We start from the raw sequence: 17,463 nt of genomic DNA, 5'->3' as shown, positions 1-17,463 counted from the left end.
TTACAATCTATGCTATGTGTAAGTTCTCCTACTTGGAAATAAGCTAAATTAACCTTTCTTAGCATCAATTTTCTCATATTCAAAATGGGACAAATAATATATGTCATTGTTTTGAAGAATAAATAGACAAGAAATAAAAATGGAAGCCATTAAATTTTTTTTCTAATCTGAAAAAAATGCTAGATGCTTAAATTTGAACTCAAATTTCTACTGAATGTTTGAGAATTTGTCTTTATGTAATTAAAGAAATCTATCTTCTTCAACATTCTTTGTGAGTTATTTCCCACCAGAACAACTAATATGGTCACCATCTCCCTGGTTATGCTTTTCCTACAGGTCTCAAATGCTGAACTCTATGGCCGCTGCAGCTTAGGGTACATTCTTTGGGCTCAGACAATGCTCCTGGTGGTGCTTCATGCTGACAGCGCTTTGCAGATTTCTAGGTGGTTTCCACTATCTCAATATTACTAAAAGTCTGCAACAAAGACCCTGATACACATCCTAGATGTAAATATGCCAATTATCACTTGAGAATATATAGAGAAGTTGAATATATCAGTACAAATACGTATGTTTAAGATTACTAAAAAATGCCATTTATTTCCAAAGTAATTGTTCCAATAAACACTTGAAACAGCAGTGAGTAAGAAATCACATTGGTTCATTTGGAAGTTATCAAACTTCCAAATTTTGAATATTAAATGGATACAGAATGCTATCTCACTGTGGGTTTGACTTGCAGTTTCCAAATTACTAGCAAGTTGATTGTTGCTTCATGAATTAATTCATCAAATCTTTCTTTTCCACTAAAATACTTGCTTATGTTCTTTACCCATTTTTGAATTTGGATTATTTTTTATTTTCAGTTTGTTGGCTTTTCTTCTGTATTCTAGCTAGTAATATTTGTTACTTATGTCTTGTAAATATTATCTAGTTTATGGTTATTTTTCATTTAAGATTGTTCTTATCAATATTAGTTCTTAATTTAACTCACATTCTTTTAAGGTAACATTTTTTGTGTTTTGGATTTTTTTGTTGTTATGAGTTTTTTCTTTGTTTGTTTTGTTTGTTTTTTGCAATGCTAGGAATTGAATCCAGGGCCTTGATCATGGCAGGCAAATGCTCTATCATTGAACTGTGCCACCAGTCCTTTATTTGTGTTTTCTTAAATAAAAATTTGCAAACCTCAAGGACAAAAAAATTCTCAATTATATCATATTCTAAAATACAGAATTTGGCTGTTGGTATTTAAGTTCTTAAATTAAAATCAAGTATGAAATCTTTACTAACCCCTGACTTGGAAAGACACACTCCAGTCTTCTATACTTACACTTTTCGTTTTTATCTTTAAGTGTACAATTTGCCTCAAGTCAATGTATTGTGTGATGTGAATTAAAAACTGAGGTTCACATGAGGGAATAGAAAAAGAAGTTGATGGAGAGTGAATATGATCAAGGTATGATCCATGCAAGAAAATTGCATAATCACCCTCTGAAAATTGACAGTCATGATACTGTATCCAGTTTCAACCACTACTGAGTTTCATCAGAAAGCAAAATATTTCCAACTTCATTTTCAATATGAAAAGAAAGATGTAAAATTGGATTATTCATTGGATAATAATATATAATTATGTAAAGATGACAGCATGCTTCCTGTGCTGTCAACTGAACCATGGGCTTAAATGTCAGAATTTGCAAAAGGAAATCCCGTGCTCTTTGAGGAATTCTTGGAAACTGCTGAATTAAAGGTTTATGTGGCTTAATCATGTCAATCATAATGTAAACTGGATTTATACTGAGAACCTCCTGACAACCTTCTTCCTGTGCAATAGGAATAGAATCTAAAATCAGTTGTATTTGTTCAAGTTCATGTACACCTGGAAAGAGTGTTTGACCAGTATTTCAACAAAGCTGCAGCCTGCAGTCAATAACTTGTAGCATAATTAGTATGAAAAAGTAAAAGATGTGCAGATCTGTACCAAAATATGACCCTTCTGATATTTATGATGATCCATGACCCTACCAGACCAAAGTCACCTGTCTTCGGCACCAAATCTTCATAATTTTTTAAATTTTATTTTATCATTTTTACATTTACTTACATGTGAATGCATTATTTGAGCCACCTTCCCCGTTTCCCCCCAACTTCTGGGCACAAACCGTTCCTCCCTCTTGTTCTCTGATCTTGTTGAACAGAAAGCATATGATAAAAAGAAAAACATGCATTTTTGCTAGTTTGGGATGAAGGTAGCTATATGGGGAATTCCTTCTGTTGTTTCCATACATATGTGTATTACAACCCAAATTGGTTCATCTCTACCAGACATTTTCAATACTTCCTAGTCTCCTTCCCAGAGGGGCTTCTGCCAGTTTAAGATTTGTTCCTATACAGTGAGCTTATCAACCACATTCAAGGTTTGGGTTTCCTTCCCCTTCCCTATCCTTCCTGTGTGTGGTCTCCCCTCAGTGTGTGTCCCACATCCAATAACATTACTGCATTTGTTTTGGGTCGATAATCCACACATGAGGGAGAACATGTGATTTTTGGTCTTCTGAGCCTGACTACCTTTGCTTAAGATGACGTTCTCCACTTCCATCCATTTTCCTGCAAATGACAAAATTTCATTCTTCTTTGTGGCTGAATAAAATTCCATCGTGTATAATACCATATTTTCTTAATCCATTTGTCAGTGGTGGGGCATCTTGGCTTTTTCCATAACTTGGCTATTGTGACTGGTGCTGCAGTAAACATGGGTGTGCAGGTGCCTCAGTAGTAACCTGAGTTGAATTCCTTGGAGTTTATCCCTAGGAGTGGTATTGCTCAATCACGTGGCACGTCTATTTGTAAACTATTAAGATGCCTCCATATCCACTTTGCTTTGCAAAGTGGTTGTAGTAGTTTACATTCCCACCAGCAGTGTATGAGGGTTCATTTTTCCCCACATCCTCGCCAACATTTGATGTTAGTGTTCTTGATGGTAGCAATTCTAACACAGGTAAGGTGGAATTTTAGTGTGGTTTTCATTTGCACTTCCTTTATAGCCAGGGATGGTGAGTATTTTTCATGTGTTTTTTTGGCCACTTGGACTTATTCCTTTGAAAAAAATCTGTTTTATTAAGTTGCCGATTTCTTTATTGGTTCATTGATTTTGGGGGAGTTTAGTGTTTTGAACTCCCTGTATATTCTGGTTATTAGTCCCTTTTCTGATATATAGCTACCAAAGATTTTCTCCGAATCTGTGGGTGGTCTCTTCAATTTAGAGACCATTTTTTTGTTACGTAGAATTCTTAATTTCATGTAGTCCCATTTGTCCATCCTTTCTCTTAGTTGCTGAGCTGCTTGAGTTCTACTGAGGAAGTCCTTGCCTATGCCTACTGCTTCCAGTGCATTCCCTGCTCTTTCCTGTACTAACTTCAAGGTTTCAGGACTGAAATTAATCCACTGTGAGTTCATACTAGAACAGAGTGAACATGGATCTAGTTAACAAGTAGACAACCACTTTTCTCAGCAACATTTGTTAAAGAGGCTATCTTTTTTTTTTCCATTGAATGTTTTTGGCACCTTTGTCAAAAATTAACAGTGTGTAGCTGTGTGGATTCACATCTGGTGCCTCTATTCTATTTCACTTGTCTTCATATCTGTTTTTGTACCAGTACCACACTGTTTTTATTGCTATGTCTCTGTAGTATAGTTTGAAGTCGGGTATTGTGATACCTCCGGTGTTGCTTTTTTTGCTCAGTATTGCATTGGTTATTCATGGTCTTTTGTGTTTCCAAATGAACTTTAGGGTATTTTTCAATTTCTGTGACAAATGTCATTGGGATTTTGATGGGAATTACATTGAACACATAGGTTGCTTTTGAAAGTATAGCCATTTTTACTATGTTGATTTTGCCAATCCATGAGCATGGCACATCTTTCCACGTTCTGTAGTCTTCTTTAGTCTCATTCTTCAATAGTTTGTAGTTCTCCTTGTAGAGATCATTTACATCTTTGTTAAGTTTATTCCTAGGTATTTGATTCTTTTTGAGACTATTGTTAATGTAATTATTTTCCTATATTTTTTCTCAATCTGTTCACTGTTGGTGTTTACAAAGGCTACTGGTTTTCATAAGATGATTTTATATCCTGCTACTTGCTAACATTATTTATGGTGTCTGGGAGATTTTATATGGAGTTTTTTGGATCTTTAAGGTATAAGATCATGTCATCTGCGAATAGAAATAGTTTGACTATTTCTTTACCTATTTGTATTCCTTTTATTTCTTTTTCTTGCCTTATTGCTCTAGCTAGGAATTCTCTATTGAGATGATCAAGTGGTTTTTGTTCTTTGCTTCTATTAATGTGCTGTATTACATTTAATGATTTGCATATGTTGAACCATCCCTGCTTCCCTTGGATGAAGCTGACTTGGTCATGGTGAATGATCTTTCTGATATGTTGCTGAATTTGGTTTGCCATTATTTTATTCAGGGCTTTTGTTCATTAAGGATATTGGCTTGTAGTTCCTCTTTTTGGATGTGTCCTTGTCCAGTTTGGGATGATCATAATGCTGGCTTAATAGAATGAGTTAGGCAGTATTCCTTCCCTTTCTATTTTGTGGAAAAGTTTACAAATATTGGTATTAGTTCTTCTTTAAAGGTCCGGAAGAATTCATGGATAATCCGTCAGGTCCTGGATTTTTCGTTTTGAGGAGTCACTTTATTGTTGCTTCAATTTCTTTACATGTTAGCAATCTGTTCAGATAGTTATTTTCTTGGTTCAGGTTTGGATGGTCATAAGTATCTAAAAATTTGTCCATTTCTTCAAGATTTTCCAATTTATTGGAATATAGGTTTTCAAAGTAGTCCTTGATAATTCCCTGATTTCCTTGATGTTTGTTGTTATCTGACCTTTTTGTTTCTGATTTAACTAATATGGATTTTTTTCCCTCCTTATTTTTTCAGATTTGCTAGGGGCTTTTTAATCTGTTTATTTTTTTCAAAGGACAAGATTTTTGTTTTGTTAATTCTTTGTATGATTATTTTGGGCTCTATGTCATTAATTCTGGCCCTCATTTTCATGATTTCTCTCTTTCTTCATGTTTTGGGTTTTGTTTGTTCTTGTTTTTCAAGGAGTTTGAGAAGTAGCATAAGGTCATTTATTTGAAATGCTTTTGTGTTTTTAATATATACACTCATGGCTATAAACTTTCTTCTTGGGACTGCCTTTGCTGTGTCCCATATGTTCAGATAGTTAGTGTTTTAATTTTCATTAAAGTTCCAGGTGTTTTATTATTTCCACTCTTATTTTTGCTATGACCAACTGATTGTTGAGCAATTTGTCATTCAGCCTCCAATTAATTGCACATTTTCTCCTGTTGCTTTTGTTGCTATGTTCTTGTTTTATTGCATTGTGATCAGATGGAAGGCAGGAGATTATTTCTGTTTTCTTATATTTTTTGAGGTTTGCTTTTGTGCCCAAAGATGTGGTCTATTCTGTAGAAAGTTCCATGGGCTGTTAAGAAGAATGTATATTGTGCTGTTATTGGAAAAAAAATATTCTGTAGACATCTCTTACATCCACCTAATCTATGGTGTCATTTAGTTCTAGGATTTCTTTGTTGATTTTTTTGTTTGGATGACCTACCTATTGGTGATAGAGAGGTATTAAAGTCTCCCACTACCACTGTGTTGGGTTCAATATGTGCTTAGGTCCTTTAGTGTATGTTTGATGAAATTGGGTGCAGTAACATTGGGTGCATATAGGTTGATAATTGTTATTTCCTTTTGGTGTATTGCTCCTTGTATTAGTATGAAGTGACCTTCTTTGTTTCCTTTGACCAATATAATTTTGAAGTTTATTTTGTCAGATATAAGTGTTGCTATTCCTGCCTATTATTGGGGGCCATTAGCTTGGTAAATCTTCTTCTAGCTTTTCACCCTAAGCCAGTGTTTATTTCTGTCAACAAGTTTGGTCTCTTATAAACAAAAGATTGTTGGATCTTCCTTTTTTATCTGGTTTGGCAAATGGTGTCTTTTGATGGAGACATGAGTGCAATGACATTCAGTGTTAATATTGATAGGTATATGGTGAATCCTGCCATTTAGTTGTTTTTGTTATTAAAGGATTTAAGTGTGTGCAGCTGAATCAGTACTACTCTCAGATTACTTACTTTTTCTTCTCCTGCAATTTAATACTTCATGTCCTTTTTTTTTTCTTTCATCTTCTGTGTACACAATTCCTTGTAGAATCTTCTGTAGTGGTATCTTGTCATATATTGTTTTGGTTTCTGTTTATCATGGAAGACTTTTACTCCTCCATTAATTTTGAATGGTAGTTTTGTTGGGTAGAGTATTTTAGGGCTGAAATTATTCTCATTCAGTGCCCAGAATATCTCACTTCATTCCCTTCCTGATTTTAAGGTTTCTGTTGAGAAATCTGCTGTTATTTTGATGGGTTTACCTTTATACATTATTCATTTTTTCTCTCTTACAACATTCAGTATTGTTCTCTGTTCTTTGTTGTGCTACTTGTTTTATGGATAATATATCATGGAGAGGTTCTATTTTGGTCAAGTATGCTTGTGTCCTGGAGGCTTCCCATACCTTAATGTGCAAATATTTCTTGAGGTTTGGGGAATTTTCTGTTACTATTTTATTGAATATATTACCTATCCCTTTGTCTTGCAACTTTTTCAATGCCCATGGTTCTCAGGTTTGACTATTTGATGAATTCCCTGAGTTCTTGAATAATCCTTTCACAGCACTTGAATTGTTTGGCTAAGAATTCTTCTGGGTTTTTTTTCTTTAATTTCTATTATTTCTTTAAGCCCTGAGATTCTGTCTTTCACTTGTTCTAGTATCCTGGAGTGACGTTCCACTGTGTTTTTTGTTTGACTAGAGTACCTTTTTATTTCCAAAATTTGACTCTTTTTTCTGAGGTTTTCTATATCTTTGCTTAACTCCTCTTTTATATTTTGTGTTATCTTCTTTATTTCATATGTCTGTTTTTTCTTAATAGTGTCCTTTATTTCACTTTGGTGTTTGTTAAAATCCTTTCTAAGTTCATTTATTTGTTTCTATGTCTTCTCAAGTTCTTCATTTGTGGTGTCTTGAAATTTCTTAAGTGTATCTTGTACTTTTTGGTTAACCATATCTAATGTCTTCTTCATGAGTTTCTCAGTGATTTCTTCTATGATTTCCTCTTTGATGATTTTTTGATTGGTGTCACTGGGCTTATTAGTGACATATTTCATTGTTTTGTTGGTGTCAGTAACTGGGTAACCATTTTCTTCATTTCCCACTAAATCCTCCATTGAATTTTTTTTGAGAAGTGTAGTTTTCTTCCCTTCTTTTTCTCTTCATTGCTCCAATTGGTGTATATGAGTATGTTCTTCTTTGGCTAGTTGGTGATTTTAATTGCTGTTTTCTTTCCCTTGATTTAATTTTTTGTTTTGCGACTGACTTAGTTGTTAGCTAGGTTGATGGGCTCTTTCTGGGCCATCCTGAAGGTATAAATTAGCAACATCAAATTCACAGGTTCAGTGCCAGGCTAGTCTTTTTTATCCATTATATATTAAAATCCTTGGTGATAATATCTATAACAGTAGAAGTTGGGGGGGTACTGGTTATTTAGCTAGAGATAGAAACTTGAGTAATTAGTAAAAATGGCACAAAAGGGTGAGTGGGTAGGGAAAGAGGAATGGGGTCTGCTGGGTTTTGTAGCCCTTGTGTGTGTTTCAGTGTATTTCCACTCTTGTAATAGAGGGTGCATATGTCAGATATTGCAGGTGCTGGGTTTGTGTATGGTTGGTACAGTAGGCTAGTTACTGGGTGGCAAGTGTGTAGAAGGGAGGGGTAATGTGACAGGTTGGGAAAAGATAGGAAGGGGAGGTGAAATCAGGGGGAGAGAGTGTATGAAAAGGGGCAGAAAGAGTAGTTTGGAGGGAGAAAAATGGATTGTAGCACAAGAAAAAGAGGGAAAGGGAAGAGAGTAAGAATAGGGATAAGAAAATAATGATGGTAAAGTTAATACTACAGAAAAAAGCAGGTACAGCACAAGAAAAAGTTCAGTCTGCTGGGTAAAGTTCTGGACTTACTACTTTGGCATCCAATCCTCATATTGGTGTTTGGTATTCTGGGCTTTGTAGGGAAGGTTGCTGCCTGCCTTGTTGGACAACTTGGGATGAAGATAGCTGGAAGGTTTTGTTTTTTATTTTCTGCTTTCATTAGTCTTTTGTGTCATCCATTCCAGGTGGGAGCCCTGAAGTGGTCTCAGAAGATGACTGGCTTGTGAGCAATATTTGGTTCCTTCTGTCTGCCAGGCAGGTTGCTATTGGGACCTGAGGTAACTCATTGCCAGTTCTTCCAAGGTGGTCAGATCTGTTGTTGTCTCTTCTATGCAAAAGATATATTGCCCTTAACAACTGCAAGTCTGTCCGGTCAGCCACTCCTCCAACAAGCCTGGGCAATTCAGTTTGACTATAGCCCTCAGTGCCACAAAACTAGTTCAGGGATCCACCATGCCCCAGTTTGGGAGGTTGACCTGTCAACCCAGCCCCACTCTCAGCCTTCCCATCTCCGCTCACAATGAGTTTGGCTCCTTGTCCCACCCCCGTTTTCTGGGGCAGACTTAACATTCTGCCCCACCCCTGCTGTCAGTGTTAGATTACAGTTTGTTATTTATGCTTTTCAATTTTGTTGGGATGGGGTTCAATCTACCCAGAGGCTGCACTGGATTATATTTCAGTTGGGAGGGTAAGAGAATCGCATATGCTGTGTTACTCACTTGTTTGGTCTGCAGGTTTATGCAGGCAGCTTTGAAACCACCAGGTAGGAAGACATGCATGCTGCTTTTCTCAAGGTAGACACTTCCTGGGACTAGACTAGGTGCAGCAGGGTGTAGGGAGGCATTTCATGGTTAGGGGTCCTGGATGTCACAGAGCTCAATTCTGGTTGATGCTTTATCTTCTGCTTAAGACAGGGGACTTTTTTTCCAAGGCAGACACACCTGTTGGCTGTGCCATGCCAGGATTTTCCTGGGTGGTAGGTCTAATTAAAGGCTGTTTTAAGGATCAGTTCTTGAATTTTACATGTGCCTAATGTGTTGGTGGTTATTATTTTGGATAGAAGCAATCAGAATTACTCAAGTATAGCTCCCACATCTTAAGGTGGTTCCTGGAGTCACAGAGCTCAGGAATTTTGATTCCCTACCCTAACCACCATCTTGGATCTCCTAAAGTTTTCATTATTAATGAAAAGATTACCAGGTTTGATGTCTCTTTGCAATACATTTGTAGATTGTATATACTTGAGCCCATGTAACAACAGATATATGAAAACTCTGGCATGCAATTTCAGTAGTGAGACCTACTCCAGCACATTACCCATGTCTTTCTCCATTTCTCCTTCACAATGTAAACACTGTTGAATTTGGTAAGAAATTCTACATCATCTGTCAACTGGTTTCCACCAGGACCAAAAATTTCAAGTACTTTCACACTGTTATCATGATTATGTCTTCTAATAATTTTGATTTCCCAGAGAGCATGTTCGACACTCTGAGACTCAATAAGAACAATTCTCTTGATAGCTACTCTTCCCTTTCAGTCATTGTATACAGCAGAAAAAAAAACCAAGCCTTTACTTCAACAATCCAGTGGTTTTAAGTCAGTATACTTAAAGACCAATTCAAAACCATGAATGTTCACTAGACTTTCAAATATCTTTGTTGAACTTGTGTAAACAAGGAAGAAAACTAGCATCAAAGGGAAAGATCTTTCAAAGAAGGAGAAGAAAAATAATTATGCTTCCCCAGCAAGATGATTTCATATCCTTTCAGATGCCAACCAGTCCATTGAGTTCCCCTTAGCTGTAAAGCTCAAAAATCTCTACTGACAATGAGAGTGAAAAGATTCAGAAAGGGTAGTAACTCAAAGACATTTAAAGAAAATACTCAAGAAACTATAACAGAATGAAAAGATATACTATGCTCAGATTTACTGTGCTAAATTATTTAACAAAAGCAAAACTAGACAAATGGGTGGCATCAATCTATAAGGCTTCAGTACAGGAAAGGGAAAAAAAGCACAGTAAAGAGACAACCTATATAATGAGAGGAAATATAGGCAAATAATGTATCTGGCAAGGGCCTAATATCCAAAATACATAAGAAACTCTATTCAATAACAAGAAAACAGTCCAATATTTTACAATACAAAAAAGACATGTTAAAGACATCCCTCAAAAAAACACATAGAAATGACTAACAGGTATATGGAAAATATTCAACATCCCTAATAATCAGAAAAATGAAAATCAAAATCACAATAAGATATCATTTTACATCTGTTGGAATGGCTATTATCAAGACATCAGTGTTGGCAAGGATGTGGTGGCAAGGGAACACATGAAAGCTATTCTTGGGAATGTAGACTATTACAACCATATGGAAAACAGTAAAGAGACTCTGTAAACAAAAATAAAAATAAAACTCCTATATGATTCAGCAATCCCAAATCAGGGTACACATCCAAACGATATGAAAGTACTATTTCAACGTCATGTCTATCACCTCATTTTTATTTCAGTGTTATTCAAAGTAGCCAAAATATTGAATCATCTAAGTGCTCATTAATTGATGAAAGGATTAAGAAAATGTGATTAATACACACACACACGCACACACACACACACACACACACACACACACACACACTAAACTGCTATTCAGCCTTTAAAAGGAAGGAAATTTTCAGCAATATAGATAAGCCTATGAGACATTATGCTAAGTGAAATAAAGCACTGTAAGACAAATACTACATGATTTCACTTATCTGTGGAAACTAAATAATGTCATTCATGGAGTACCAAGGGTTGAGAGAAAAGGGTAATGGGAAGCTATTGGTCTTTAGACAAATGAACAAATTCTAGAGGTTTGATGCACATTATGAAGATTATACTTAATAACAGTGTAATGTATATTTGAAATTCGCTAAGAGAATAGATCTTAAATCTTACCAAAAACAAAATGGTAATCATGTGAGGTGATGGATATGCTAATTAGCTTGATTGTAGCAATCATTTCACAAAGTATACATGTACCAAAACATCATGATGGGTCATATTCATTCTGTCTGGAGATGACTTACTTTCAGTCTATTGAAAGTATATTTTTTTCCTAATAAACTTTACTATCACTTTCACTGCAAAAAAGAAAACATCATGTTGTACAGCTTAAATACACAATTTTGTCAATAATGACTCAGCAAAGTTAAAATTGTAAGATGTGATTATTTTATAACTTGTATTTGATTTTTATTTTAAAAGTATCAATGTTTGTGATTAATAGCTTCACAAATTCAAACTGTTAATGAGAAGATTAAATTGAGTGCAGCTTGACAGTTGATGGCAATGTAAGCTAACATAGCAGCTTTTTATCATGTTTCATGGAAATTAAGTTTGCACTGTAATACAAAGGAACAGGAATTGCATGAAATGGAGATAAGCTAACATGAACAATGAAGTGCAATGTACATAAAGATCATCATTTATTAAGGCTGTTTACCTAGAGATAATCTTCAGGGCCATTTTCACTTGCTCAAAGGAAAATTCACATGCAATGTTTCACAAACATCACCAGCTTCATTGACCTCCTTTATCCAAACTGTCTGAGCATCTGTGTTCATTTCCTCACAACCTTAGGATGAGTTAAAAAGAACTCTAAAGTTGTGCCCTAGGAATCTCTCAAGGCAGCATTTTCTACCCATCATTCTGGAATTTCTTAGGTGTTAGGAATCCGTCTTGTGACTTACATGTGATTTCACATTTTGTCTGATAGAAGTTTCATTCATCTGTTGAAATCAATTCTAGTTTTGTCCCTGGTTGCTTTCAATTTCATTTTTGTCCATATCTTTGACTTCTTATTACTTTCCTGCCACCAATAGGTTGCTGAAATCTGACTTCTATAGACTCATCAACATTTTTCTTAAAAGAGCAGAGACTAGTTCTTTCCCATTTGGATGAGTGTTACCCTTACTGGCCCTAAAATTCAGTTAAAAACCTGAAAAGATTAATATTTAAATCTCTTCTAAAAAATCACCTTCAAGTAATGATTCATCCTCCTGTTTTCAGTGAGAGTATTTATAGAAACCAGCATATACCTAAAAATAAAATTATATTAAATTACCATAAAATAAAATATCATGGATCTTTTAACAAATTTTGTTCTTCTTATTCATTTTCAGGCATTACCATAAAACTTGCAACTACCTAATAACACAAAAGCCATGTAATTTTTACTTAGCACTGTGTAATAAGCAGAAAATACATAAGAAAAGGATTCATATATTAGTTTATGTCTCAGTTCTACCACTATGAGATTTGATCAAATAGTGCCATGTTGAATAGCCTGGAAAGTATGTTGTAAGAATTTTGGGTTAAACTTGTGTAAAAGTTGTCAACTCATTGCCTCTCACATTCAAATACATTCATTGCTTGCTTCATGTTAATGAAAATGGACCCTGTAAACATTTCTTTCCCATACCTGCTCTGTTATGGTGTTAATCTTTATCAGTATAATGCACAAAGGGCAGATCCTCCTGATTTAAAGGGGTTTCTGTTTCCATCTTATTTTGACTATGTAGTTTCCAACAGCGTGTGTGCTTGGGTGGTAGGGGGAGATGTCCCATGGTGCTCCATTGAGTTTTACTGACATCTGTACCTCAACCTGCTTTCCAGGCCACAGCTCCTTGTCCACCAGCCTCAGTCCCTCCTCCATTATTCCAGTGGGAGGCTCTCAGCATGTAGTACCAGACAAGATTCTTGTATACAGCTCTGTCCAGCTACTGTGAATGAACTTCTCCACCAATCAATAAAAAATAACTACAACTTTCCATAGTATTAGATTCCCAGGGAGCAACCTGGGAATACCTTTCTTAGATAATCATCTTTCAAGCACAGGGCATTCTTCTTTACCATTAACCCCCTGATAAGATTAATACTTGTATGTAAATTTTCCCTTCAAATTAGGGAAGCTGTGTGGTCTGGGCCCTGCTTAGACCATGACTGATACAATATGGAAGAAAATACTAGCTTTATAAACATTAGATAAACCATGTCTCTGTTCAACTATGCAGCCAATAGTATAGTTAATGAACAATAAAATCTACAAGGGAAAGAATTTTTGTAGAGGACAGAGTACAAAGTAAAAGGATATCATTAAACATGTTGTTTTCAATAATCAGTTATAAAGAGCATCTCAATGTTATATAAGATTATCTTAATATCAAACCACTATTCAAGGTAAAAAGTACTTTTAGCTTCTAGAAATATTTCTAATTACTAGTAATTTATGCATATTTAATGACTAAGAAGCAATAAGGTATAATAACAAAGTGTGGACTGGGAGACAGTAAGTCTGAACTGCAGCCTAACTTTAACTTTATGTTAAAGTATTTGTCTGCTAATAATATCAAACTTCTTATGAGAGTTGATGTATTCATGTATAAATCAAAAATTTTGGGCTACATGACACTTAGTACCTCTATGTATAATGTTCAGTGGTTCTGCTTAATTATTATCTAAAGTCACTTTTTTTCTCCAGAAAAAAAGTTGCCTTTTTTACCTCAGCATTTCTGAGGGTATAGATTAAAGGATTTAACATAGGAGCCAGCATAGTATAAAAGACAGCAATAGCTTTATCTATGGTCAGAGTGGTAACCGGGTGCAGATACATAAATATGCAGGGTACAAAGGATAAGACGACTATTGTGATGTGAGACACACAGGTAGAGAGGGCTTTGCGCCTCCCCTCTAAGCTGCAATTCTTTAAGGAACGCAGGATGACCACATAGGATCCCATCAAGAGGAGGAAGTTGAATAGGCAGATGAACCCACTGTTAGCAGCAACAAAGACACCAAGAGTATGAGTGTCCATGCAGACAAGTTTCAACAAAGGGTACAAGTCACACATAAAATGGTCTATGACGTTGGGGCCACAGAACGGTAGCCAGACTGTGAAGAGGGTCTGGATAGTTGCATGGAGAAATCCTCCAGTCCAAGCTACTCCCACCAAGAGCATGCATAGCATAGCTTGTGGTTCATGATGGTCAGATAGTGCAGAGGTTTACAGATAGCCACATAGCGATCATAGGCCATCACTGTCAGCAAGATGATCTCAACAGCACCAAAAATGTGTTCTGCATAGACTTGAGCCATACATCCATTAAAGGAGATGACTTTCTTCTCTTGCAGGGAGTCCATGATCAGCTTAGGAGCCGAAGAAGACATATAAATTGTATCTATCAAAGAAAGGTGACTCAGGAAGAAGTACATGGGGGAATTTAGGGCATGGCTATTGATAATGGTGACCACAATGAGAAGATTTCCTGATAACGTTATCATGTACAGAACCAAAAATGTCACAAACACTACTTTCTGCATTTGGGGGTTTTGTGTAAGACCCATTAAAATAAATTCAGTCACGTTTCTTTCATTCTCCATCTAGGTGGTGGGGTTGATTTTAAACAAAATACTCCAGGTAGGAATATTTTATTCACCTTTAGGAAAAGGAAAAGAAAAAAAAGAATCAAAATAATTCAAAAGACAGAATAATCAATCACAATCCATTTAATACAAAATCTATTTTCATTTACTTGATGAAGAATGTACATATCACTCAAACTTTGAAATAGTTTTTTAACTGTTTTGTCATTATTAATTCTCACTTAATTACAGGCATGGTGACACATACCTGTAATTAAGTTCCTTGAGATGTGGAGATAGTAATCATGAGTTCAAAGCTAGCCCAGGTCAAAAAAAAAGTGCTGAGACTTTAATCTCAAAAAAAAAAAAAAAAACCAAGTAGAATGGGGTAGAACTCAAATAATAGCTCTTTCCTAGCATGTGTGAGACCCTGGATTCAATACCTCGTATGTAAAAAAAGAAAAATATTCTCACTTTTTCCAGTACCTCAAATTTTAATTTTAAAATGTAAGTGTAAAATGAATTGCTCCCATTACATTTAAGAATAACATATAACCATTTGCATATAAAGGACATCTATTCCAAAAGATCCCCTGAATGCTTCATTGAGAAACTGTACGTGGAGCTCCATGGCCAGGATCGTAGCTCCCTTCTGGAGAACCCAATGTGTCAGAGAATCCTTCCAGGGACCATAGCCCTGTGAGAACAAAACTGAGTGAACTTCTAATTGCAAACTTTCCCTAGAGAAGACAGCCCTTGGGAGAACCAACAATGGACTAAGATGTGTTACCACTTCCAGGTATGTGGCATAGGTAACTTTTCATGATCAAAACTAGCCTAGAAAACCCTATACTGACTCATTCATCTCCATTAATTCACTTAATTAGTTCAATTTCTCACAAATCTTGAAGTATTCTGAACATATTTAAAGAACAAGTTTCTTCTACAATTTTCATCTTCCTCCATTTTCCTCACACTGCACAGACACAAACATAAACAAAACAACCCAGTCTTTAGTTAAAATTGATGTCTTTGCCGTTGCCAGTCTCAAGCACAAAATCAGTTTCTTTTTCTGTCATAGTGCAAAGATCAGTAGTGTACCCATTAACATGCAAATCTTCTAATACCCATATTTTTTGCAGGAAAACATCTGATCTCCATAACAGGACTCTCAGAGTACAATTTAGAGGCAAGGATCTAAAAAGACAAACTTCCTCCCAGACAGAGGAAACATCATTACTTATTTAAATTCCACAGACTCAAACATTTTGAAATGAAACCTCTACTGTAATTCTGCTTTTCCCCAGTCTTAATAACTGCAGAGGCATACTTGTTCATCACCTACTTCCTATGTAATATTTCAATTGACTGCTTTCCATATACTCAGCACTATACAAAAATTTATAAAGATGATTTCATCGAATCTTTATAACGTTAAAAAGTTGATACACTTCTATTCATATAATACCTCTATATTCATATAATACCTATCTTTATTCTCCAAAAGGGGTAGACCTGAGTTGAAAGGTGCAGAAACTCAGTCACATTGCTAGTATCAGATCCACTGCAGCCTAAACAAGCTGTCCCCTGGTTAAAATAATATCTGACAAAGTTTGATAACGTCAAAATAAGCAGTGTCCCTGAGCCTGGACTTTAATATAGATTCCCAGTCACAGCAGAAATGCACTCTTCCCTTACAGAGTCTATATTTTGAATGCATTCCTCTTTGGTATCTCACTTTCACAGTTGAAGAAGTTCCTTGAAAAACAATTCAAATGCCATTCCTCTTCTTCCATGCTGAACTGTCTTCACTATAGTAAGATCACATACCTTATCTCAGCTCTACCTCTTATTTGCCTTTTTTTATTCTGGTTGCTTTTCATATCTCCTCCTCTGAGTATAAAGTGCTGTCTTCCTTCTCTTTCATCCCTGGGAATTATTAAGGCAGAGCATTGTTTCAAGGAAATGAGTGACTGTACATGTACCATTCTGATGATCCAAACCACCACATCACACACCTTATCGGGGAAGAAACTCTCAGTGATCCAGCCAGAGACTCCACCTAAAAGTCTAGAAATTGGCTTTGCAATTCCATAAATTGCAAAACTTTTCCTGATATACTGTTAAAAAGAACATAGTTAGGATAAGAAATATTTATTTTTCTTTTATTAACATATATCAATAAAATTTTTTCCACAAAATATCCTAGAGCATCTGAAAATGATCAGAAAATAATGCTTCCACAATTTTAATTGCAAACACATTAAGGGGAAAATGGAAATTTAAGAAATAAGATTAAAAGTCAGCAATTCTAGATAACTTACTGTGGCTGTCTCTGTAGTTGAGAAGATTGTGCAATGTAGCCAAAAACACAAAGTAATCCTTACAAGCAGCTATTCAAACACCACTTTATGCAATGTGTATTTCCCAAATCCCTACTGACGACACAATATTACAGGAAGCAGAAAAAGACAAAATTGCACAAATTTCTTAAAATGGATTCAGCCAGCATTAAGCTCCAAGACCTTTGTAACCCATATTGAAATATTTACAAAAGGAAAAATAAAATGCTATGTTGAATTTGGAATCAAATCTTCAGATACTAAAGAGATTCTTCTGATTTTCTGAACTTAGATCAAGAGTTATCGAAAAATAGACACAAATGTTTTACCTCTTAATACCCCCCCAATTCTGTCTGTAACATAAGAAAACATTCTTCTGGAATCATGGAGGATAGAGAGGATACTGAGAATATTTTTAAAGGACATATTCTATCTAAGGCTTTGCCTCCAAGGAATTAATTAACTCTGGATTTTTTTAAAGATTGTAACTAAAAAACAGATATTTTGAAGTATTTACCTATAAGTCAACTAATTAGTTTTTTTCTTACAGTTGAAACTAACTTGGTAAAAACCTATATTTTATGATCTGGAATATTATATGACAAAATGCTTCTCTACTAAGCCCTTGAGGATTGTGAAGTGGGACATGAAGG

General features: G+C 35.4%; 1 protein-coding gene and 1 pseudogene across 1 annotated transcript; both read right to left on the bottom strand.

Annotated features, from left to right (window-relative positions):
• Positions 1–319: 319 nt before the first annotated feature.
• On the bottom strand, positions 320–9,748 carry LOC109703074 (mitogen-activated protein kinase 6 pseudogene; annotated as a pseudogene).
• Positions 9,749–13,553: 3,805 nt separating this feature from the next.
• LOC109703072 (olfactory receptor 4C12-like) lies at positions 13,554–14,563 on the bottom strand. The gene is given in 3 exon segments (XM_020188280.2): positions 13,554–13,593; positions 13,595–14,073; positions 14,076–14,563. Coding segments are annotated over 3 exon segments (930 nt in total). The 5' UTR covers positions 14,487–14,563.
• Positions 14,564–17,463: the final 2,900 nt, after the last annotated feature.

This window comes from Castor canadensis, chromosome 1 (genome assembly GCF_047511655.1).
Source record: "Castor canadensis chromosome 1, mCasCan1.hap1v2, whole genome shotgun sequence".
NCBI lineage: Eukaryota > Metazoa > Chordata > Mammalia > Rodentia > Castoridae > Castor > Castor canadensis.
Note: the sequence above shows the minus strand (reverse complement) of the source record. Positions and strands in the feature narration are given on the sequence as shown.